We start from the raw sequence: 27,936 nt of genomic DNA, 5'->3' as shown, positions 1-27,936 counted from the left end.
CGCTCGAGGTATCTCCCCCGTGGCTCTCACCTTCAACCATTCCAGCCACTTTTCTTCCCGAAATACCCCTCCGATGGCGGACAAACGATCCACAGCCCGCCACACGTGCCTCAAACTCGACCTCCCTCTCGAATCCTCCATCTTCGTAAAGGGCACCTGGTTCTCTTCCCACTTCGACCTCGCCATCACCGACGGCCTCAACGCCTGGACCTGCAAAGGTTTCTCTGCTTTCTCTCTCTAAAAATCTTCTCTCTCTATAAATTCTTGGTAAAGTTCGATTCTTTGCTTGTTGAAGCGTCGGAGGCGGAGGTGAGGCAGAGAGCGGAGCAGTGGGACCAGGCGGTGGAGGAGTACGTGGAGTTGGGGGAGAGGTATCTAGGGTTTCAGCAGCCAGGGTCGCAGTATGGGTTCGATGATGCTGGAAATGGATGCAGAAGGGTGAGTAGTCATTTGATTTGGTTACTTTTTTATGCTTAGTTAGCGTTGTAGTTCATCTGTTGGTTAAAATGTTAGGGTTTTGATTTTGATTAGAAACTGGTTCAGGGAAATGATGGCTCTAACTTTGACTGGAAGGATTGGTATTTTCAACTATTTGATTTGGTGATTTTTTTTTTTTGAGTAAACAGCGCAAGATGCTTACTAAGGGGCTGTTTGGTTGCTTTCCTCCATTTTCCAAGTCCAACATTCCTTCATTTTTTGTTGTTTCCTTCACTTTCACGGAAATTTATTTCTTGTGTTTGTTTTGTCAAAAATATGGAGAATAATTGCTTTCCACCACTTTCATTTGTTTGGTTCAACTTAAAAAGAAAAGAAAGTAGTTGATGTTTGGGTAGATTCCCTTATTTTTGTTTCAAACTAAAAAAATGAAGAAAATTTGATTGTGATCATCATGGTGTGATTACTGATTACCACCCATATAAGACAAAATCACTGACAACAAAAAATGAGGGGTCAACTTGCGAGTCAATACACAAAAGTGTGAATATTTGAAGGAGAAATTTCAAATCATTTAATAGCGTGAGGGAGTAATTTGCAAAAATATTTAAAGATTTGAGGTAGTAATTTGCAAAATGTTCACATATGAACAATTTAGGGAAAAATTTAAAAAACTTTAAAGACTTAGGGGACTCAAAATTAACTTTGAAGACATAACATGAACCTTAAATTCTATAGAGAAAGGTTCCATTATGCTCAGTTTTGTTCTATGTCGTCATAATATGCTTCGCCATGAAATCTAAAACAACAATGTTGGCTGCATGTATTGCCTCGCCAATTGAAAACTAGTATAAATTTTGACTCCATACATTAAAAAAAGACCATAATCATAGCTGTGCATATAAACATGAAAATTGTGAAAAAAAACTCAAGTGCTCAACAACTCAGAATTAGCACCCATGGACTAAAAAATATACCACCATCCATCTGATTGAGCTCAACCTGAGCATATACCTCTCAAAATAAGAACTCATGAACGGAACATAGTTGCCTTCAATCTGAATAAGCTCAATATGAGCTTATAATCTATGATGCACGGATACGGATACGACACGGACACGGATACAGGATACGATAAAATCTAAAAAAATAGGATACGGGGATACGACAATAATTTTTTAAAATTATTATTATATATAGATGGAACGTAATACGAAAATCTCGATTTTGTTTAAATGAGTAACTTTCTCCATCAGATTTATGATAATAATATGATGCTAGGCTACTGCTCGAACTCAAAAACCGGAGGAGATGATGATGACATTGGTGGTGGTTGTGCTAGACGGAGAGGAGGAATGAAGGGTGAACTTGAGGAGCCAGAGGAAAGGAGTCGGTCGGCGGGATCGGGTCGGAACAGTGGAGCGGTCGGCGGGATCGGGTCGGAATAGCGTGGTTTTTTCTTTTTTTTCTTTCGTTTGAGTCAGCTGATGATCGAATCGAACGGGAGATTTGAGAAACAGGGATGAGTTTTTTAATCGAACGGTTCGTGTTGGATTTTAACAACCAAACCCGCAACCCGAATGAATCAGCCTTCGGCGAATCCGAGCCGTGTCGGAGCTCCTTTGACCATGTCCGAGCCTAATTTGATGGTTGACCTATGTCGGGCACGGATTGACCATATCCGACACGTGTCGTGCACGTGTCATGACGAATCCGTGTCTGATTCGAGTCGGACACGGATTCGTGGCCTCCGGGGGCGAATCCGTGCTTTCAGAGCTTATAATCATGTAAAACCCTAACAAAAGGGAACTCAAAAGCTCAACAACTTAGAAAACCAAATGGCATAGCTCCATCAAATAATATGTTCAAACTGAGCATGTATGCATGATTGAGCTCAACTTGTGCATATTATCATGAAAACACCAAATAAAAGAGAACTGAACATGAACCATCAACATGAAAACAACAAATCAAATAAAATCAAATTTGAGAGCTGAGAACTGAGTATAAACTACCCAAAATTAGCATAAAGTACCAAATATAAACCATCATTGTGCTTATTGATCCAACCTGTGGATATAAACACAAAAACTGTAAATAAAAGAAAACTCAAGAGCTCAACAAAGAATTAGCACCTATGAACCAAATACCGTCCATCCGATTGAGCTCAACCTGAGCATATACCAATCAAGATAATCACTCATGAGCTGAACATAATAGCCTTCAATCTGATTGAGCTCAACATGAGCTTATAATCATGTAAAAACCTAACAAAAGGGAACTCAAAAACTAAATAACTCAGAAAACCAAGTGGCATAACTCAATCTAATAATATGCTCAACTGAGCATGTACGCATGATTGAGCTCAACCTGTGCATATAATCTTGAAAACACCAAATAAGAGAGAACTGAATATGAACCATCAACATGAAAATAGCAAACCAAATAAAATCAAATTTGAGAGCTGAGAACTGAGTATAAACTACATAAAACTTAGCATAGAGTGCCATACATAAACCATCATTGTGCTTATTGATCTAGTCTGTGTACATAAACCATCATTGTGCCATACATGTAACCAATAGCAAACCAAGACTGAAACCAAATTGGAGATCAATATTGAAACCAATACTAAAACCAAATCAACATTTGCTGGAAATTTAGAAGGTAATATTGGCTGGAAACCAACCAAGGCCGAGACCGATATTGACTGGAAATTCAAAGGCAACACTGGCTGGAAATTCAAAGCAAGCACACAATTGAAACCAAACGTCATGCTGAAACCAAGGCCGAGGCCAAGGTCGAGACCAAAACTTTGGCCAAACCAAGTCTAAAAATATCCAAGACTATATCGGATATAGGAAAAACAAGTTGAAACCAACTCAACTTAAATCAAGACTCGAGCAACTCAAGTTTGAAACCAAGTCAGAAACTTAATACAATTTATAGAAAATGTGCTGAGAAAAAGATCATTTTCTTCATTATCTGCCTCGCCATAAAGTTTATAAAAGCAATGTTGGCTGTAATTATTATAATGACCCTACATAATAAGCATTGTCATCATGGATTGCCTCGCCAATATATTACTCTTATAAACTTTGCCTGCATATCTTAAGAATAGCCTATCATCATAACACATATTATGCATACCTTTTTAACTTTAATTCCATCACACTAGAAATATGTAGGATACTATCAACCCATCAAAGTGAAATCATTCACCTTATCCCACTTGTAAACCTGTCAAACAAGTATGCATTAGCAATCGAATATTCAATATAACATGTAAAATGTATATATCATAGTCTATAAACTGAATACTAAGCATGTAATGTCACGTCTGAGATGTATGAAGATAGAGATAGTAGCATTAGTTTTGCACAAAAGAAAGTTTAATACATCTACCATAGTTAGTAGGCAAAAGGATGAGCAATCAGCTAGCTCATTTACATACAAAAATAACAATACAAGCATTGATATAATCAGCTAGTTTCATAAAAATATCCCAAAAGCATCATATCCAACCTTCCACCACTCTAATCAATAGGTTGACTCTTCATGAACTTAGTCAACACCTTCTTTTGCATAATAGTTGGCCTCCCCATAAACAACCTAGCTTGTGATTCATTCTCATGCAATTCTTGATAAAACTTATTAAGAATTTCTATGTTAAATTCATCATCATGTGCAAATATAGTTTTTGCTAACTTCTCAGTCCAATGCATACTCACAATGTGTATAGATGATGTGAATTGTTTTACCTCATTTACTATCTCATGCATAAGCGCTGTGTCTTCACTAGACCTCCCCCTTTGCTTTACGCATCTTTGACACATCATTTTTAGCTTTGTTCACATTAGAAGTTGGATTGGATTTTGAGGACATAGTTGGGACCTTCGGTGGTGGAATATAATCTTCGTCCAAGGAGACATAGCTAGGCGTGTTCTCCTTTGACATACTAGTATCATCTTCATCATCACCAATATTAAAATGTGCACTACCACCAAATTTGTCCAACACATCTATCGCATAGTCTCCTCTAGCAACATCATCTCAAATAATAATTACGAGGTCTTCATAATATTTCATGGGCTTGTTGATGTATTCCCTAAGCTTAGAATTATTGATATTCTTGTCATGCATAGTTTAGGCATATATCAAATCTATATGTGAAAGACAGTGAACAAAATGGTAAATATTTAATCAAAAATGAATATGACAAAATGGTAAATACCCCTAGTCATCTATCAAAGCAAACATCATCCATAATTACCATCTTCTTCGCATCATCCTAATTGGCACCGCTCAAGTTACGACATTTTTTCATGTCCAAAAATCTATTGCGGATAGTTTTCATACAGTTTTCTACGTTCTCGACTGTGAATGTTGAATCTAATTGTTCATTGATATGAAAGGCGGCGTCATGATAAGTTGTTTTTTTTGAACTTTTATCAACATTCATTCCATCTTTCGTACACTTTGCAAAGAAAAGAATTAGCAAATCATCATGTTTACTCTTTCATAATTGGTTAACTCTCCCCTTGCAAGTGTCTTTCTTTTTAGATTTATGAGCAAACGCTTTCTTGTTCCTCTTTGAGTTAGGGGATGAACTTTTATCACCATCAATATCAATAGCATTTCTCTTATTGTTTTGACATTATTGATTAGGTGACAAAGTTTCATCCATGCTATAACTTTGACGTTGAAAAGTTGGAGGAGTATTAAGCATGTTCATGAATGAAATTGGTGGTTGTTGGCTAATTCCTCAATACTGTAGAAACTCCTTCACCTAATCAACATCTGATTGTGAAAAAAATATACAAATTTCCTTGTGTCAGTTTTTAGGGGGCTCTTTCTGTAGTTTTTGAACCAAACAAACAGGCTCCTCCAACTTTTGCAGTATTAGGGTATCTTTAGCACACTTTCTTTCACTTTCCTTCTTATTTTTTGCAAATCAAACATCTGATTGTGAAAGAAAATGTACAAATTTCATTGTGACAGTTTTTAAGGGGTTCTTTCTGTAGTTTTGGATCAAACAAACAGGCTCCTCCAACTTTTGCAGTATTGGAGAATTGGCCAACCACTATCAATTTCATTCATGAACATGCTAAATGCTCCTCTAACTTTTCAATGTCAAAGTTATAGCATGAGTGAAACTGCGTTACCTAATCAACAATGTCAAAGCAACAAGAAAAATGCTATTGATATTGATGGTGATGAAAGTTCATCCCCTAACCTAAAAAGGAACGAGAAAGCGCTTGCTCATAAATCTAAAAAGAAAGACACTTGCAAGGGGAGAGTTAACCAATTATGGGAGAGTAAATATGATGATTTGCTAATTTCTTTCCTTGCAAAGTGTGCTAAAGATTGAATGAAAGCTGATAAGAAGTTTAAAAAAACTGCTTATCATGGCGCCTCCTTTCATATCAATGAATAATTAGGTTCAACATTCACAATCGAAAATGTAGAAAACCGTATGAAAATTATCCACAATAGATTTTTAGACATGCAAAATGTCGTAACTTGAGCGGTGCCAGTTGGGATGATGCGAAGAAGATGATAATTATGGATGATGCTTTCTTTGATAGATGGCTAGAGGTATTTACCATTTTGTCATGTTCATTTTTGATCAAATATTTATCATTTTGTTCCTTTTCTTTCATATATAAATTTGATATATGTCTAAACTACGCAGGATAAGAGTATCAACAGTTCTAAGCTTAGGGAATACATAAACAAGCCTATGAAATATTACGAAGACCTCGTAATTATTATTGGAGATGATGTTGCTTGAGGAGACTATGCGGTAGATGTGTTGGACAAATTTGGTGGTAGTGCACATTTTAATATTGGTGATGATGAAGATGATACTAGTATGCCAAAGGAGAACACGCCTAGCTATGTCTCCTTGGACGAAGATTATATTCCACCACCGAAGGTCCCAACTATGTCCTCAAAATCCAATCCAACTTCTAATGTGAACAAAGCTAAAAATGATGTGTCAAAGATGCGTAAAGCAAAGGGGGAGGTTTAGTGAGGACACAACGCTTATGCATGAGATAGTAAATGAGGTAAAACAATTCACATCATCTATACGCATGGTGAGTATGCATTGGACTGAGAAGTTGGCAAAAGCTATATTTGCACATGATGATGAATTTAACATAGAAATTCTTGATAAGTTTTATCAAGAATTGCATGAGAACTATATTTGCACATGATGATGAATTTAACATAGAAATTCTTGATAAGTTTTATCAAGAATTGCATGAGAATGAATCACAAGCTAGGTTGTTTATGGGAGAAATTCTTGATAAGTTTTATCAAGAATTGCATGAGAATGAATCACAAGCTAGGTTGTTTATGGGGAGACCAACTATTATGCAAAACAAGGTGTTGACTGAGTTCATGAAGAGTCAACCTATTGATTAGAGTGGTGGAAAGTTAGATATGATGTTTTTGGGATATTTTTATGAAATTAGACAATTATATCAATGCTTGTATTGTTATTTTTGTATGTAAATGAGTTAGATGATTGCTCATCCTTTTACCTACTAACTGTGGTAGATGTATTAAACTTTCTTTTGTGCAAAACTAATGCTACTATCTCTATCTTCATGCATCTCAGTCGTGACTTTACATGCTTAGTATTCAATTTATAGACTGATATTTACATTTTACATGTTATATTGTATATTCGATTGCTAATGCATACTTGTTTGACAGGTTTACAAGTGGGATAAGGTGAATGATTTCACCTTGATGGGTTGAGAGTATCCTACATATTTCCAATGTGATGGAATTAAAGTAACTGTTATAAATAGCAGTAAATAGCCCCGCAATAGCGTTAGCGGTCCCTTCTCGCTACGTTATCGCCTAATAGCGGTGACATATTACGGAACATGCGTTTTCCATTCACAAAAGCGGCCAATAGTGTGTCATAACGGTAAATAGTGGGCATTGCATGCGAAATTTGTTTTTTGACTGCTATTTAAAAGTGGTTTGAGGTTTATTTTTTAAAATTAAACCCTACCCTTGACCATTGGATTCCATCGTCTCCTGTGATTTTCAGCATATTCCCGTCACATCTGACACCTACCTCAGTACTTCCTCTCATCTTCTTCACAGTGAGCTCTTATTAGGATAGTCCTTTCACCGCTCAGCTCTTTTTCTCAAAGATGACGAATCTTTGACTCCTCCGGTTATCTTTAGTATTATGTGATGGTTACATGTCTATTTCATGTTTAGGATCTCTTTAAATCATCAAATATGTACTTTTAGATTTTATTAGATTTTTCTTTAATCTTTTTTTTGTATTTATACATATCTAAATTAGACTGCTATTTGACTTTGCGCTTTTTACCGATATTTTACCGCAATAGCCCCAATAGTCTTAGCGATGCCTCACCGCTACGCGATACTATCCACTATCAATAACCATGATTAAAGTTAAAGAGGTATGCATATTATGTGTTATGATGATGGGCTATTCTTAAGATATGCAGCCAAGTTTATAGGAGTAATATATTGGCAAGGCAATCCATGATGACAATGCTTATTATGTAGGGTCATTATGATAATTGCAATCAACATTGCTATTATAAACTATATGGCGAGGCAGATAATGAAGAAAATGACCTTATTCTGAGCACGTTTTCTATAAATTGTATTAAGTTTCTGACTTGATTTCAAACTTGGGTTGTTCGAGTCTTGGTTTCAGTCGAGTTGGTTTTAGTTTGCTTTTTCCATATTCAATGTAGTCTTGTATATTTTTAGACTTGGTTTGGCCAAAGTTTTGGTCTCAGCCTAGGCCTCGGCCTTGGTTTCAACATGACATTTGGTTTCAGTTGTGTGCTTGCCTTTGAATTTCTAGTCAGTGTTGCCTTTGAATTTCCAGCTAATATTGGTCTCGGCCTTGGTTTGGTTTCCAGCCAGTGTTGCCTTCTGAATTCCCTGCAAATGTTAATTTGGTTTCAGTATTAGTTTCAATATTGATCTCCAATTTGTTTTTTCTTGGTTTGCTACTGGTTACATGTATGGCACAATGATGATTTATGTACACATGCTAGATCAATAAGCACAATGATGGTTTATGTATGGCACTCTGTGCTAATTTTTATGTAGTTTATACTCAGTTCTCAGCTCTTAAATTTGATTTTATTTGGTTTGTTGTTTTCATGTTGATGGTTCATGTTCAGTTCTCTTTTATTTGGTGTTTTCATGATTATATGCACAACCACAGGTTGAGCTCAATCATGCATACATGCTCAGTTGAGCATATTATTAGATTGAGTTATGTCATTTGGTTTTCTGAGTCATTTAGTTTGTGAGTTCCCTTTTGTTAGGTTTTTACATGATTATAAGCTCATGTTGAGCTCAATCAGATTGAAGGCAACTATGTTCGGCTCATGAGTGCTTATGTTGATTGGTATATGTTCAGGTTGAGCTCAATCAGATGGACGATGTTTGGTTCATGGGTGCTAATTCTAAGTTGTTGAGCTCTTTGAGTTTTCTTTTATTTTTGGTTTTTGTGTTTATATCCATAGGTTGGATCAATAAGCACAATGATGGTTTATATTTGGTACTTTATGCTAACTTTGGGTAGTTTATACTCAGTTCTCAGCTCTCAAATTTGATTTGTTATTTTCATGTTGATGGTTCATGTTCAGTTCTCTTTTATTTGGTGTTTTCATGATTATATGCACAAGTTGAGCTCAATCATGCATACATGCTCAGTTTGAGCATATTATTTGATGGAACTATGCCATTTGGTTTTCTGAGTTGAGTTTTGAGTTCTCTTTTGTTATGGTTTTACATGATTATAAGCTCATGTTAAGCTCATTCAGATTGAAGGCAACTATGTTTTGCTCATGAGTTCTTATTTTGAGAGGTATATGCTCAGGTTGAGCTCAAATCAGATGGATGGTGGTATATTTTTTGGTTCATGGGTGCTAATTCTGAGTTGTTGAGCTCTTTGAGTTTTCTTTTGTTCACAATTTTCATGTTTATATGCACAGCTATGATTATGATCTTTTTTTAATGTATGCAACCAAAATTTATACTAGTAATCAATTGGCGAGGCAATACATGCAGCCAAAATTGGCGAGGCAATACATGCAACCATGGTGACCACAATCAAATTTTTTTTTTTTAGTTTGAAACAAATACTAGAGAATGAAGGAATCTACCCATACATAAACTACTTTCTTTTCTTTTCAAGTTGAACCAAACAAATAAGTGCTGGAAATCAATTATTCTCCATATTTTTGACAAAACAAACACAAGAAATAAATTTCCATGAAAGTGAAGGAAACACCAAAAATTGAAGGAATGTTGGACTTGAAAAATGGAGGAAAGCAAGCAAACAACCGCTAAAAGGAAAGGTCGGAAGACTGAAAAATAAGTAAAAAATATTACTATCTTAACCAAAGTGTCACTCGTATACTTGAAGGAAGATGGTCTTATCTAAACCATAAAGATGTATTGAAAAATCATGTCAATTGAAGCTAGTAACTTCAAATAAATTGCTCGCCCACCCATTTTATGGGTTTTTCCCCGAAGAAATTTTCAAATTAAACTCATTCCTAATTTTTTCCCTAAATTCGACCCACTTTAAACTTTATTACAGAAATTGACCAACTTTCTCGCCACGTCAGCATCATGGCCAGAAAGTGGGTCGATTTTTTTAATCGCGATCCTAATTAGTCGGGATTGCCAACCTCGACTAATTTAGACCTAGCCTACAATTTGGCAGCTAAATTAGTCGGGGTTCGAAACCCTGACTAATTTAGCCATTGTGAAAATGGTCGGGGTTGACAACCCCGACTATTTAGCAGAGATTTTAGCCCACGCCAGAAATGATCGGGGTTCCGAACCCGACCATTTGGCAGAGATCCTCCAGCCCACACTCAGCTAGAAAATCTCACTCCTGCTAATACATATCAATCCACAAGTTTAACACCAACTCTTGGTACACATTTATCAATCCATAATTAATTTTAAGCACAAATAAACACATGTTTTTTCAAACACAAATAAACACATATCTATCCATAATTAATTTCAAACATAACATTCAATTCACTTACTAAAAATCCATAATCAATCGGATACGTAACATTCAAACGTAACATTCAATTTAAAACATAAATATCGTATGAAGTATATCAAAATTTAACAAATATTTACAACTCTCTTTCCTCTCCCTCTCCTTCTCCCTCTTCTTCCTCTCCCCCTTCACTGTTCACCTTCAACATGAGCTTGGATGATCTCAATGTCCAGTTGTGTATGATTGTGAGCGCATGACATCTTCGTCGACTTGAACCTGCTGCGAACATCCGGTTTGAGCTTGCTGTGAGCCTCCAGCTTTATCATGTGCACGACTTGAGCCTGCTCCCGTGTGTCCTCGGACCCGGCGACGTTTGTATCCTATGAAACGTTCCTTACGTCCATCACATTTCGCATTACGCGTCCTCCTAAGAGCGGACTGAATCTTTCCTATGATGCGCTGGAACGCGTTCCTCGCCCCTGGCTCGGTATTCGTTCTCAATGCATCATGTACAATAGAAGCAACCTCATCGAATTCTTGTACCTATAAGATAAAAAGTGAAAGAGGATTATTAGCAAGTGGATGATAATAAAATAATAATCACAAAAAATTGTATATTTTGCATATGTACTTACCAACTCCCTCTCAACTGAACCTCTCGGTATGTACTCCTTGGGTGCTTTGTTCTCCAGAAATATCTATCGGCGAGTAATCCCCTAATACCATCGTAAGTACACACCTAGGTCAGGTGCGTCAACCCTCTCCATCACTATAGCCTTCTCCCTCAACTCTCAATTCTGAATATAAGCATGACGAATTAATTCCTAATTTGCATGATGTGCTCCTTTTCTGGAATTTCGCTCTATTCTTTCTACAGAATCTGGAATATGTTGCTTTAGTCCAAATTGTCGGAGCACATGGTTAGGCACGTGCATTTCGACAGTCTCAAAACATATAATTAGGACGCGAGCACGCCATATATCTTCATCTTCCCAGCAAATATCTGGTAGTGATTCTAAATCCAGTTCATAGGGCATCCACTTGACCTATAAAGAAGATTAAGTAAATTTACATATAAGTAACAAATGATGTATTGATTGAATATATTTAGATATTATGATTTTATACTTGTTCATCCTTCATTTGATCAAGCTCGCTCCTGTAAAAGTTTTCATGACCATTTGAGGAGGTTTGCCAAGATCTGGAAACATTCCATCTATTTTATATATAATGAGTTAATATAAATTGAAATAAATATATAAAATTACATGTAATCATATCTATTACATGTGAACATGATAATTTTTGCAATTCTGGTATGTTACAAGTGCATGCCCATTGTGTCCCTCGTAAATTGACGGTGTAATAATGACCGTGTTTGTCTGTAACCTGCCATTCATCTACAGCAAATCTAACAATCTTCGTTGATCTCGTTTGCTTGACACGAACTCCTACAATCTCTTCATTTTTTGGTGTCAATAACGTCACCCACTTTGCTCCATCCTCTAGCTGCTTGACAAAATAGTGATCGAGTCTATAAAATATCCTCACAACCAACGTCTATATGGGCATTGCTCGAGCCCTCTTAAGTACCCCGTTGAAGTTTTCAGAATAATTAGTTGTCATCATGCAAAATCGATTCCCTTCATCTTTACTTAGTACTCACCGGTCGACGCAATCACTTTCCAAACTATTCTAAATCTAGCCATGTGCAACTTGAGATGTTGCCTTGATTTGATCCTGTATCCGATCATACACACATGTTTCGGATGTATAACCTGCTTGCCAAAAAAGGTTTTGTAAATGTATCTGACCAAATCTCTTTTTAAAATTAGCTTTAATGTGTCGTAACAATACCAGCGATAGTGATAAGAGCCAAATCTCCTGTACAATGCTTTTGGAATATATTTCATCATATCGGATATAAAAGTAATTTTCCTAGGAGGTAACACATTAAAAATATATAATTGAATGCAAGAAAAAAAACCACTCCTAATTTTCACTGTTCTCGACCTTCACAACTGCGAAGACCAAAGGAAATAAGCCACCATCTGCATCTATTCCTGTAGCAACAAGCAATACACCCTTATATTTACCATAAAAGTGTGTACCATTAATGCTAAGTACTGACCGACAATTTAAATTCCTCGATCGAAGGACCAAGTACTCAAAATACAGAGGTGAATTGATGAACTCCCGGATTGATCTTTTTGGTTATGAGTTTATATTCAGATCTATGATTGCCTCTTTTGATCGCATCAAGATATTAAGGTAGTGTCGTGTAAGACTTCTCCCAATCACTAAATATTTTTATCATCGCAATTCTCCTTGCATTCCATGTTTTACTATACAATATTTCAATGAACTTTGTATCTAGCACTCTTAATTATATTACCGGGAGTTAGTTCAAGCTTCTTTAATTTTGGCATAATCAACCGTGCTATGTAAGAGGCAGATGCACCACTGTGATCTTGCTCTAATATCGGATTGCTACATTATGAACACTGTAGTATTCTGTGATCCTAAAATGCCCATTATGTTTCTGATGCGAAACAGGGGAGGTCCATCGGAATCAGCGATCTAAATCGAATAACGCACCGTTTTACCAAAATTCATGATCTTAAGCAATAAATTTAATCTAAAACAGTTAATGTGACAAATGGATTTTAACAAGATTTGCAACGATAGTCATAAACAATCCCAATCTCAAATAATTTAATCGTAATATCAATTATCATTTTCGCAAGTTCTAAGATCAATATCAAGTTTAAGCAGTCACATGTTCAGTTACTCTTAACTTACAAAAACTAATCTAAGCAGTGAATATATGATAATAGTTTAGAGACAAAATACTCGTGCAATTAACTAACCAGATGAGATAAATAGAAAAATAAATAGAGCGAAACCTTCGTCGGTCTGAACAGACTCGACGTAGAGACCTCTAGAGGTGGTGCGACGATAACGGTGAACTGAACGACGATGACGAGGCGGAGATCTGACGACGACGAGTGCGACAGTGTTGAACTGATAACGACATGGCGAAGAATCTGAACGACGAGGGTGGCGGCGATTCTAAGCAACGACTAGAGTGACGGCGTCTGGAAGGACGATGAGACGATAGCGATGTGATGATTTGTGGTAAGCGGCTATGGCAGTTGTAGTATTGCTCTGGTGGGGAATTTTGCCAAATAGTTGGTGTACATGAAGGCGGCAGTTGCTGGGAAAGGAGGCTCGGTGACGGTGGGAGTAGGGCGGCTGCTTAGGAGGAGATGATGGCGTTGGTGGTGCGGATGTGGAGATCAGGGGCGAACTGAGTGTGGATCTGGTGGTTGTAGGGAAGAGGGTTTGACTGATTGTTGACGTGAGAAAGACGAGGGAATGCTTGGCGACTGGAGGAAGAGGACACAGGGAACGACGTAGGGTTTCACACCCGAGGCTTAGGTTTCACACCCAAGGCTTCACACCAGATTTTAGCTAATGCAATTTTTTATTCAATAATTCATTGATTTTTAATAGTCTCATACAACCTTATTTATAAAAAAAACTACGTGCACACAATGTGCAATAAAAATAGAAACAAACAATAATCCCTCAAATCACTCAACTATAATTAAACTAAAATTTAAAATTCAAAATTTAAAATTCAAATTTCAAATTTCAAAATTTAAATTTTAAATTTTAAAATTCAAAATTTAAAATTCAAAAATATATCAACTAATCAAATATTACCATTTCTTGTCCTCATTAGTTTCATTCTGGCAAATGCATATAACTTCCAAGGACATGCGTAATCAGCTTCATTTCCCTCGGTCCGACCTTTTCTTTGTGTATTCATAAAACATATTGCATCATAACTTGTACACTTACTTTTAACTTGCTTGAATTTGACATTTTTTTTGAGTAATCACGAATATCATCAACTAATTGGTCCTTAGTCTCGAATAAATCACCAACTCTGAAAGGGACGTCATCATCTCCTCTATGAGTCAAGGTTTTAAATGTCGGATGTCGGGTTCATGTCGGACGATTGAAATCCATATCGGATAGCGAAAATCGTGGATATATCGGGGGACATGGACTAAATATTAGATTGTCATATCGAGTGATACGCATATGTATAATATCATGTCCTAAATGTAATCTAAGCATTCCTAAATTCAATTTAAGCATACTTTATAAATTCTATAGACTAAATATATAAAAAAGTAAATAATATATAATGTTTAGGGTCACTTACTGATTGTAGAAATTTGATTCTCGATTGCATCTTGAAACCATTCTCGGGTGTTTGACCTACAAAATAAGAAAACATTGTTAGTAAACATAGAATAACATATAAAGAATAAAGCAAGTAACATATAAGATATAACTTATAGAATGAAGATAACAACTCACAAGATTCATATCCATAAAGAAACATAAGCAAATCAAAACAAACAAACAAGTTTTTAAAGCTACAAATAGTTTATAATTGTTTAACATTCATAGAGCAAATCCATAATAACATAAGTGCTAAGATAACTAGAAAGTCTAGAATCAATCTTCATCGTGATCGAAAGTAAGATCATCATTCTCATCCGAATTCGTGAATAACACATCCATCTCTTCTTTCTCATCATCTTCCATCGGCTCCTTTCCTTTTGATGAAGATGATTCCAACTTCTTCTTTCTTTTATACATTTGCAACCTTCCACTCATTCTCTTCCTTGGATTAGCTCCCGAAATATCTCCAACTTGCCTAAAAGTCAAACACTCCCGGGAATACTTCACCATCACTATTATTCCCCTCACCCAACAACCATTCGGAGACCCTTTTCTCATCATCATAGGTGGTTAAAGGATCTCTATTTATAACGATATGCTTGTTCTTCAACTTTGCGTTGAACTTGACAAAGACTAAGTCATGAAGTTTTTTATGAGTTAGCCTATTCCTCTTCTTCGTATGAATCTACAAAAAAATCATGAATTAGTATAAAAAACTAGTCATCAAATACTACAATACAAGCCTACAAGATGATTAAAATTTAGGAAATAATATTACCATTTCAAATGTACTATAATTTCTTTCACTAGCGGAGGAGCTAGTTGTCAAGCCCAACATCTTCATTGCCATCTTCCTCAACTCGGGAGTATCGTTTCTATAAAGCCTCCACCAAGTAACTAGTCAATTCATAATTAAAAAAATTTATTATTTTATAAATTCAAAAAAGAGGTCAATGAATTAATTTGAATGAGAACATAAATTTATCCGGACAATCACCCTTAGTAGCTCCTTGCCTCGCAAATTGATCCCCAAATGACCCTAGGTGTTCTTGATAATTAGGTATTTGATCTCCAATCTTTGTGAAAGTCGCATGGTATAGAGTCTATGCATACACTCCACCACGGCTTTCATGAAGCTTCCATCACCTTCAATGTCTGTGTAAGCCGGATAATAGAAAAAAGGATTCAAAAAGTAGCCCACTTTATGTAGCGTTTCACTAAGTTTTTTCTTAAATCTCGGGTCAATCATTTTCAATATAGGATTGTACTTCTTCTCATCATCCCCAAGGGCACTTTCAACTCCTCCATAGCCACCAACATATCCCTATATATAAAGCCCATCGAACCGATTTTATCACCATCCGCTCTTCGAAGAACCTTCACTAGAGGACTGAATACTTTAAGGGCAAAATCTATACTATCCCAAAACTTGTTGATAGCAATTATCTCTGCAACCTACAAACATACAAAAAAAATCCAATCAATGAAATATAAATGATCAATGAATAAAATGAATACAATTAAAATATATTTTTTTGCCAACCAATGTTCTTGAAAGACTACAATCTGTCCATTGGTCAGAGATAAATATTTGTCTCATCTCTTTCTTATGATCTCTTAATAACTGTAAAGAAATGAACGTCATAGCAAACCTCGTAACCCCCGGTCTCACAAGATCATCCTTAGTGAACTTTCTAAATAATTGAAGAGGCTTGGTGTGATTATATAAGAACACTGATACACTCCACATTAAAATATCATTACGAATGGGTTTTATCTTAGCTATATCGGACAACATCAAGTTCCTTGTGTGTGTAGCACAAGTCGTCCAAAATATATTTGGTCTCTTCTCGACCAACAACTTAGAAGCCGTCATATTGTTTGAAGCTGCATCAATGACTATTTACACCACATTTGCCTCCCCTATCTGATCAATAGCATTGTCTACAAAGTTACAGATATACTGAGCATCGTGCTTATCGGCCGATGCATCATGTGAAGACAAAAAATAAGCTCTCCCAGCAGAATGTACAACTATGTTCATGATGCTTCTAGACTTCCGATTACTCCATGCATCAGTCATTAACGAGCAACTATTGGCAACACAAGTCCTTGTAAGGTTTTCAACAAATTCTTTTGTCACATCCACTTCTTTTTGCAAATATGTCTCACTTAGTTCATACATCGATGGAGCTTGTAAATGACTTCCAAACAAGTCAATAGCTTGTAGCATTTGATGGAAAGAGGGAAGCGTGACTGTATGAAATGTAATGTCGGCTTCATAGAACCATTTGGAGATGTATCGCAATACATCCTCTATTTTTTTTCTTTTTAAGCTTGGAGTCCACCATTAGTTGTTTCCCCTTTGCTACTATTTGGGGAATCTCCTCGGGAGAACGAGCGGCGAAGGAGTCCATTGGTCCAGTTACCTTGTGGGAGGATGATGAGCTTCTTTGACTACTCAATGAGATTTGAGTTATGCTCCTCCTTATCCTCCCCGATATGCACCTCACTCAACAAGTTATGCATTTTCATCTCCTTCTCATCCTTACTCTTCTTTGCATTATCTATAATTTCGAAAACTTTTGCCTTAACATCATCAGGAACTTTCACACAGCGCGCAATTTTCCCTCTTTTCGGCTAGGTGGTGTTTGAATCTGCTAATCTCGCCATTGAGAATTTGAGTGTAATATTTGCATTTAATTTGTTTGTATCGGAACCAACACTCTCCCCATATAGCCACATGGATCTTTACCGCCCATTTTTTGTGTTGTTGACGGTCTAGTAGATCCTTGTCCTTCGGACGATATGATTCTACAATAATTAACAAGACAACAAATATGGGTTTAGACAACCAATTATATTTACATATTTAAATCAATTTACACTAAAAAGTAATCAATTGCTTAGAAAGTGTACGAGGGGTGATAATTTCATTTCTCAATTGCTTGGGAGTTTCTAATTTCAATTTAATTTCAGCAACAACTTGGTACGAATTCAAGAGAGGAAGCTGACATTAAGGAGTGTCAATTGTTAAGTATCTCACTATCTCCTATGCATTAACATTTGAATTTGTTACATTTCAATTTTATAATTCAATTACTAACTTAAAATTTATTTTATTTGACAAGGGAAAAGATTCAAGAGGGAGGCTTGCCTGATTTTGAGAAACAATTCCTTTTACTCAGCAGTCAGCACAAACTGAAAGTTTGAAACTGCAAATAGGAAAAAAACCAGTCACTAGTGAAAGAGAGACACTCAGAGAGAGAGAATGAGATGAAGAAAAGTTAGGGACTTACATACCTGACGGCTGAAGCTGAGGAACTTCGGCTTCCGATGACGCAGGGAAGAGAGAGAGGAGAAGGTGAAGCCGGAGATAGGGATGTCGCAGGGAGGCAGCGCCGACGATGTGAGGAGAACAAAAGCAAGACGAAGAAGATGAAGACGGCTGATGGTTCCCAATTGCGGTAGCCTTAGGTTTTTTTTTGTTTTTTTTTAATTCGGGTTCGTTTCTTTCTATTTGGCTCGTAAAGAGACCCTTAACATCATAACGGGTCAAATGGGTTTGGGTTTTCATCACTAAACCCAAACCCAATAAGAAAAAATAGCTTTAAATTGAAAAATAGGCATATCTGCCGATTTTTCAAAGATGAAAAATCGGCCGATATGCCCGATGTGGCCCCGACATATCCGACTTTCTCCTGAAAACCGACATACGACTTAAAAATGCCTGACTCGTGTCGCTCGAGCCCTTAATCCAATATGTCGGCCGACATGTCCGACATGTCGGCTAATATTTAAAACACTGCTATGAGTTGAATTTTGGCCAATGCGGACATGTCAGCCGATATTTAAAACAATGTTATGAGTTAAACTTTGGCCATTGCACATATCTTGTACTGTGGAAGAACGAATCCACTTATCTTCAAACTCGTCGGGGGTGGTTCTTCGTACTCAACATATTTATTATTAACATAAGCCTCATCAGGCCAATCCAGATTCTCTTTAACATCTTCACTCACAAATTGCATGTTATCAATTGGTGCACTATCTTGCTCTTCACCTTCAGAGTCGGTGATTCTTTCATCCTCAATTGTTGCCCCTCTTAACGATCTCATTTTTTCATATGGAACTTCATTGTTCATGACATTTGACGTTCCACCGAATGAAGGTGCATCACTGTGATATTGAAATTGAGTCCGCTCCATTTCACTTGAAGAAAAAAGAAAACCATCAGACTCAACTCCCATATCTAACATGCATGAGAATTCTCCTGGAGGTTTGAATATTTGACACGAACTATATGACAACTTTTTAATAAACAATTCTACCGTTGGATGCGACTTGCTCAAATTAAACATAATACTCATATGATGATTGTTTGAAATCTCAATTGCGGACGTTCTATCAAAAGTTATGGGTCAATTGCATATTATTTTTAGTCGGTATTCTTGTGGGTCAATTTTCGTAACTCGGTGTAATTCCTTAACCAGGTCACAATAACTATATGATTCTGAGATCATTAATGACGTCTTTCCCCCTCCGACGTACATTGACATATTATTCATTTCATAATTAATTTTTTCATCATAAGAGCAAACAATAAAAATCATATTGTTCAATCTATGCAAAAGAAGATTATATCATTTAAATGCAAAAAATTTAAAAAATATTATCAAGACATCGAATAAGAGAGGAAAACCCAAGATGCAAATAATCTCATATAAGTTTGACCAGAAACCCTAAACCTCAAATTAAAAATTCAAAACCTTAGAATTGAGCATTCTATGCCCTAAAAGTTTAATTTCAATTACAACAATCAACACAAAGCATTCGAACCACCACAAATGAAGTTCAAACACTAGAAATTCGTTTTTGAGAGAAACCCTGGATTTTTACATGTTAAAAGAGAGAAGGAAGAGAAATTACCCTAGAGATCTTAAACAAACTTTCACGACGAATTTCGGCTGCAAAATGAGTTTGAAATTGAGATGAGTGGCAGCAAAACGAGCGAGCGACGGAGTTGGAGAAGAGAGAGGCGGCTGGGAGAGATGGGTTTGGGGGAGAAAGGTTTCAGTTGGTTTATATAGGGGGCGAGACCCAGAACAAGTAGTTGGGGTTGACAACCCCGACTATTGTGTCCCTTAGCCAATTTCCCACTTCTTTAACTTGCAGTTGGGCACTCTCTGCTAAATGATCGGGGTTGAGAACCCCGACCATTTCGAAGTAGGCATTTCGAAATGGCGGGGTATTTCAAAATGGTCAGGGTTCCCAACCCCGACCATTTATGAGACGGCTAAATTAGTTAGGGTTTCGAACCCCGACTAATTTTGAAACCCCGACTAATTTAGCTGCCAAACTGCAGTAGGGTAGCGGGCGAGCTCCTAATTAGTCAGGGTTAGCAATCCCGACTAATTAGGAACGTAATTAAAAAAAATCAACTCAGCTTCTTTTTGGTTACGATGTTAACGTGACGAGAAAGTAGGTCGATTTTTGTAATAAAGTTTAAAGTGGGTTGAAATTTGGGGATAAAATTGGGAATAGGTTTATTTTGAAAATTTCTTCTTTTTTCCCCTTATAACCCCAAAGCTGTACTCGGATTTACTTTAAAACCTACGTGTTCTCGTACAACAAAAATGCAAAGTTTACTTATCGATGCAAGCACAGTACAGGTTACAAAGTGTATCACTACATACAACAGGGTATGTAGCTATACACGCTACAATATGTAGCCATACACTCTACAACATGTAGCCGTACACCCTATTATATGTAGCTATATACTTTATGTTCTATACTTCGGGCTTAAAGCTAAGTAGATTTTGTATTTTGGGTGTATGTGAACATATAAAACTATCTGACAGAATGGCCCAGTTGGCATGTCTTATGCAACCCTTTGGATTTAAGGATGAATCATGTGCTACAATAGAAAAGACTGAAAACTTATGAATGGGCAAGGAACTCATGTCATTCTTTTTCTTAATTTCCGGAATACCTTTTATGTATACTGTTGACTAACTGTGCATCTGTCCTCTTCTTGAAAGGGTTTTTCTTTATACCAAATGTTCGTGTTATCACATCTGAAGATGCCCAACACCTGAAAACAATGCAGCCCCACTATTATGCATGTATATGCATGCGTATAATATATCTGTGTATTAAAGTGCTTGCCTGAAACATGTATATAAAATATATAATACTATCTAAAATAAAAGTCTTGAGATTGTTATGATTGACTTCTGCCTATTGTAGAGTAAGATATGCATCATTGATTTCTTGTATTATTACATATATACAGAATGCTGAAGTTTCTTTCATAACTTCTGTGGTTCTTGTGCTTCTTCAAGTTGTTATGGACATTTGAGAAGGAAGGTACTAAATTAGAATGGCGTTGGAAATGCCAACCATCATCTGACAGCAAACAAACTACAGCAGAAATTCTGGATTTTCTAATGGATGCAAATATACGTCTTAGTGTAAGTCCATTTACTTTAACTGTCTTTTTAGTTACAATACTGCAGCTATGACTTAAACTTTATTTTTTTGTCTCTGAAGGTCTCACTGTCTTCACTGTTGTACTTGCTTATCTCTGTAGGACTAATTGTAGTGGCTGAAATCTCCTGTTCTAGATGATAAAATATTCATTTGTTTACTTATTGGCTAGCAACACCACCTCCCTCATAATCGTAATTCAATACTTTTGAAATAAGATGTTATGAGTTGGTGCTGGGTTACTGTTCCACTCAAATATCAGGTGTATAGTGCCCTGTAAGGCTAGTTGGAGGAAGGTAATTAGCTCTTTAATCTCATTCAACCAAGGAACAATCCTCTAACTTCCTCTAGTTGAGGACATAATCTGGTTGAGTATTTGTTATGGAAAATTTTCTTCATCTCTCATACACACTTGGAAAGAGCCACATACAATTAGATACCAGTTTTTCTTCAATTTAATTAAAACCGCATTGTATTCATCATTTCATCCTACTACAAACAATAACCTTTGTTTCGCTTCTGCACGGTATAATTTTCTTCTCTCATAGACGCTTGGCTGCTATTGGTGAAACCATTATGGCACTATAGTTCTTGCTTATGTCAAATGTTGTTTTTTGTCCCTTAATATTTCTTGAATAATGGTTTAAATACTTACTATTCTATAAAGTTGGTGCAGGGATGTGTTTAACACTGTCCCCGATTTACTTAAGTTGTTTGAATAGCCTTCTATCCCGCTCACTGATTCTCACTGAGTTCTCTAACTACCGCTTAAAAGGTAGTACTTGTAAGAGAGTAAACAAGATCTGTTGCACCTTCTGGGTACTTTACTGTAGATTCAGATTGACATCAAACTAAAGCACTGAAGCGGTTCAGAGTTAATTTTTACTTAACTTGGAGTAGGGATGCATTCGTACAATTCCTAATTTACTTAAATTGTTCCGATAGCCTTCATCCTACTCATTGAGAACTAACAAGCTACCACATGAAGGTGTTACTTGCCTGGGGCTACATGTGATGTACAGTGCCTCCTGTACATACTTACTGTAGATCAAATCAATATCAAACTAGAAACACTTTAAGACGTTTCAATCTCCTAGTGTTCCAATTGGTTTTTAGTCTTTAGAGGCATCACTGAATGATAACATTTTGTTTTTTGACGAGCTTCAATTTGAAACAGTTGTGCAATTAACTAGAATCAGTTATATGCTTGGCATGTATAGCAAGGTTTCAGTGTTGGTTGTCATGCATGATCAGCACATTGGATATACCAATTATCGTATGATGACTGGATCCAAAATTTCTCATAATAAATATGATAGTCCAAGCATGACTTCCCTTTCAGTACCAAGGTCTTTTTTCTGATGTGGAGTTCATACTGCCTGATTAAGGCTTCAGCTTCTTTTTGGTCTTACCTGGTCCATAATCTTACTCAATCAGCAATATTCACAAACTCTGGCTAAAAGTGTTCAAGCGTATGATTTTTCTTGCTTAGTACAGCAATGTTTTCAGGTGTACATATGGCTTCACCTTTATTTTGGCTTATAGATATAATTACTGATGGCAATTTTAAACCACCTCATTAATAATACTTAAATGAATTCAATTTTTCAATGTTTAAACAAGTTATCCTCATTCTATAGGGCACGTTTATCTTTCGTACCATGAGGCATGCAGTAGAATACATAGAGTAGCATAAGATCTTACAAGTCACTTCTGTAGGAAGAGTAATATATGAGACATTTTCTATATAAGGCCACATGTGTCTTAGGGATGCATTGAGCTACATCTGCTTGAAATTGACCATAAGGATCTTGAAGGTTTTACTTGGTTTATTTTTACTATTGTTTTTATTACTATAACCATTGTTAATTTGTCATGTGTCCTACATATGCCTTCTCCCATAGTTATCCTTCTAAATTTGCATTCCTGATATTCTTCAAAAACACACGAACTTTGACTTCATTATTTGATGTTGCTTCTTAAATTATGGCGCTAGCACGGTCTCATATTATTTTAAAGTAATATTAAATAGGCACACAAACATTTCTTGAGTGTTTAACAAAAATGAGTTATGTAACGCTTAACCTCCCCTTAAGGGTTAAGGGGAAAAACACAAAAAAACGCAACACATAACGTAGGTTATATTGTTTATTCATTTTTTAGATATTTTATAAATATTAATAATTCATAATACTTTAATACTTTTCAAACTTTTTAGACATAATATCACAATTATCAAATATAAAAATATAGTATCACAATTTCTTAACAAAAGTTAGTCATATATGACTGACAACCATTCTAGAAAGCATAATCAAATGATCAAATACATTAACATCTTCAAGTTTAAGGCAATAATTAAGTTTAAAATAAATCAAATACTTCCAACTCTCGAGTTCTTAACTTCACAAAAATATTCTAATTCTAATTGAGTTCACAACATCAACCAAACTAAACATGATTATGTAACAATAGTAATTTTTTTTTGCATATGCAGCGATTGCATGCAAACTTAATTTCACGAAATCTAGTATTAACTAAAAACTAAAAACTAAAACCTAATTAAAGTCAAGTAATAACCGAAAGTAATTATCTTACCAACACAATTAACCCACAAATTAATCTCTGTACTCTTAATTCTGTGACACATCTTAAAAAAGTATGTTGAAGGGCAAAGCAATGGAGCAACAAGCTTGATATGATTTAGGGTAAATTGACAATATACAAAATTGAAATTTGGAAGGTAATTTTAAAATCACTGTTTATTTAAAGGATATAAATTGAGATGTCCAATACATAACTGAAAAATAAAAAAATTATCTCACCAGAGTCGCTGAAGTCACCGATAGCCAGAGGAGTTTCGGAGGAGGCGAGGAGCTAGGGTTTGAGTTGAAGGACGCGAAGAGAACGCATATTCACAGGAATAGAATAGGGTGATTGGACCAACGGGGTAGGTTTTAAATTATTTGGACAGTGGAGAATGGAGATGCATCCACGCATCCTAATAAGAGAGGCACTTTAACCTAAAAACCCCATGTTAAGTGGTTATATAATGTAACGTACGTGTAACGTAGTAATCTTGTAACAGTAGTATAACATGTTTTTTTTTTGTGTTAAATAGTTTCAGCATTAAATCGGTGTGTTGCCTAATAAGAAGGTGCTGTTAAGTTATAAAACAGTTTATAACAGGTTTTTTTCAACAATATTTTCTTCATTAGTATCCTCTTCCATGAACTTCTTTTTTTCCCCAATATATTATGTAATCTAGCTGAAATATCTTTCCAGAGGTGCCTGGATTGAGATGTTCTCTTTATTATTGTGAGGTGGCCAAAAAATAAAAAGCCTAGAGCCGGAGGTGCTTATTGCTTTGAAGCCAGGATGTTTCAATTTCAAAATCTCAAAATTTCATATTCCCACATATTATTTAAAATTAATAGCAAACCTGTTATTAATTAGAACATCTATCATGATGGAAAAACCATGTTGTCATGATATTAATTTTTTGGATATGACATTTTATATTGTAGTTTTGAACAGATACTTGTATTATTTTACTCATTGTACCGAAACATGACATGTTGCAGGAAGAGGTTGTTAGGAAGACCCAATCTTTTGAGAGATTGAAAGGAGAGGCTGAAAAGTGCTTATCACAAAGTGAGAAGTTTAGAAATGAGAAGGCTGAATTTGAATCTGCTGTCTATGCAAAGGTATGCTATGTAGTTCTAATATTTGCTTTGAGTGATTTTAGCTTTTGGTTAACTAGGGACATTTTTGAAATTGTGCTAAAGGTTTCTTTCACATCCCTGGAAACATTTTGCCAGAGATCTCAATCATATGGTGCCTTGTCAAAGATTGTTCTTTATGTTCTTGTCAGTAAATTGACTTTCCATCTGTGCTTTGCCTTTGAAATGAAAATTTTGATGTTTCCTGTAAGATTTCATTAACTTGAGTACCCATCTTGATGTTTAGATTCTTTCTGAATATATATGTATATATTCCACCTCCTACAATTTGTTGAAGAATTGAAGATGTTCCTTGTATTCTGACCTCTTTGTAACGACTTAAAATTACATACCTTGTCAACTCTCCTTGAGTTGCTCTGTGAAAATGGTGACTCAAGGATTACTTAAAATTATATACCTTGTCAACTCTCCTTGAGTTGCTCTGTGAAAATGGTGACTCAAGGATTAATCTTTATACTTAACAAAACATATGAATACTTTTTTACTTTGAGTTTTATTTCTGCTTCAAAAGCAACGTAAATGAGTTCTTTATTTATGTTTCTCAAATCTATATCTTCATCATTCTGTGAGATCCTGTTCATATTCTTCACGGTCGTTATGTTTTTCACACGCAGAGTTTGTACTTCAGACCTTTCTCCATCCTAGAAGTTTAAGAATATCAAGAACGTTAACAATAATGTCCTCAAGTTGGTTACGTTTGAAAAACTATTACCAATGCGCATTGCCTATTAGCTCTATTTAGGAATTCTATCAGTTAAACAAAGGCAATGGAAGTTATTCTTACTGTTCCAAATTTTTTCTGGTGATTTTGGTGATCAGTCCTTCAGTACGTTCATATGATACTATGTCGGATCTCATGCAACATCTTATAGCAACCCATTTAACCTAAAACGAGAACTTTCAGGCTTTAAAATGGAGTCATAGTCCATTAAGTATGAAGCGAAAACTATTACTCTCCACACCCATTTAACCTAAAACGAGAACTTTCAGACTTAATCCCAATAAATAGCTGTTCTATTTAGTAATCATGTTTTATGGCATCCGTCATGAAAGGGTGCCTCAGATTTGGCAAAAAACATTTACTGTGCATTCTGCTGTGGCTATTAACTGCTAATCTTCGTGGGTATAACAGCAGCAGAGTAATAGATAAAATCATTTTTCTTCTCATTCCTGCAATTTTAATTGTCCTATAGGAAGAGGATACATATGTAGATTTACCCAAATCTCCATTTTGCATCAGTTAAAATTTAGCAAGCCAATTCTTAGTGTGTTTCCGATCAGTAAAACTAGCATACAGAGAAGTATAGGAAGACAGGACTATTGACCATTCAATTTGATAATATATTTCAATTTATTTTGCTCTTGTGTTTGCTATCTTATTTGACATATTGTGATATTGGCTTTAATTTTGTTCTTTGAGGGTTGTTTACTTAATTCAATTAAAATCTTTCTCATTCTTTTTACGGTAAAGTCATTTTCTGTTTTTTCCAATGCGAGTGTCAAACTACGACTTTATGGATATTAAGATGTCAGGCTACTATTATCATATTCCTTGTTTTGTAAGGATTTACATGTATATGTATAGATGTAATTTTAACATCAGATACTATACATAATATCTCCAGGTGTAACACGAACCTAATTACCAATGCATTAAGTCTACTCTTTTTGTACTGTGCACTACCCAAAGTATTTGGACCCGTTACCATCCCCATATCACCAAAAGTTGCATAGCCTGTTCCCATCCCTATACGATGAACCAACTGCACAAATAGGATAATCCTGCTTCTGATTATGCAAGAAACATCGATTTCACTTTCTATAAGATAATGCCGTTACCATATCCATATAAATATGCTAAGCAGTGTGTGAAAATTCATGTGTATAAATCTGAAAGCCCTACTTAGATAAGATTTTTTTCCTCGTGATTTGGTCAACAGCCCAGATGCATGTGAGAGTCCCTCCCAGCATCTAAATCTAGTTGCGTATACAAGCATACCTCCATATCTGACAAAAAGTTTGACGACGTCATTTTAATTACATGAACATAGTGACTTGAATAAATTGATTGAACTTGTGTCTTTCTATCACCCTTGAGTGGCCAGCTCTGAACTATCTCATGATTTGGTTTTCTTGGTCAGTTTGTCGCGGTCTTAAACTCAAAAAAGGCCAAATTGAGAGAGCTCAGGGACCGAATATCAAAATTAGAAGGTGCTGGTAAAGCTCCACAAGTGGAGGATGAATCAAGTGATAAAACTGAGAGCTTTCACGAAGACACTGATGATGAAATAATTGAAGATCATTCGGATAGTTCTACCGCTGTTTCAGAGAAGGTTGCCGCTTCCAGCTCCAGGGGTCGAAAGCGAACGCGCAAATAGTTGTTAAGTCGGAGTGTATTAACTTAGTGTTGTTTTGTGACATCTGAATTCTCATCTTGATCACCTGCAATATATCAGTTGTTTTGTACATACAGCTGGAATTTTCCCAGGTTGCAGTTCCAAGGGTTCAAAGAGAACATCCTACAGAGGTTTTCTATAAAAAAATCGTATAGGGAGGAATGAAGAACACAAATTTCAATATTCTGATTGTACTGTTGTGGTGATCACAGATACAATATTCTAATTGTACCAAGTAGTGATTGCAAATGTTAATGTTTTGATTGCGCGAGGGGTGATTATGATTCCATTGTTGCAAGAACATTTGAGATTCAAGCCCTTTAAATGACGTGCTGAGATTCTAATCATCAGGAGACAAAATCGATAACAATTTGAGATTTAAGCCCTTTAAATGGATGAATATCAGAACACTCTCTATATGGATTTTTTTTTTTTTTTGAAAGATTTGTGTTACGTTGTATCCACTAAATTGTATGATATTCAACGTTGCAATTATACCATACGACTGATAATAATAATATAACACTCCATCAGTGTATTACCAAAAGCTAGTTTTATA

General features: G+C 35.8%; 1 protein-coding gene across 1 annotated transcript; it reads left to right on the top strand.

Moving 5' to 3' along the window:
• On the top strand, positions 19-27,632 carry LOC109834871 (DNA repair protein XRCC4). Its single transcript, XM_020402888.1, has 5 exons — positions 19-218; positions 296-438; positions 21,094-21,222; positions 24,823-24,945; positions 27,123-27,632. The coding sequence occupies exons 1-5, from the start codon at positions 74-76 to the stop codon at positions 27,357-27,359; spliced, it is 777 nt and encodes a 258-aa protein (XP_020258477.1). The 5' UTR covers positions 19-73; the 3' UTR covers positions 27,360-27,632.

The sequence above is a fragment of the Asparagus officinalis genome, chromosome 3 (genome assembly GCF_001876935.1).
Source record: "Asparagus officinalis chromosome 3, Aspof.V1, whole genome shotgun sequence".
NCBI lineage: Eukaryota > Viridiplantae > Streptophyta > Magnoliopsida > Asparagales > Asparagaceae > Asparagus > Asparagus officinalis.
This window is presented reverse-complemented; position numbering and strand designations above follow the sequence as displayed.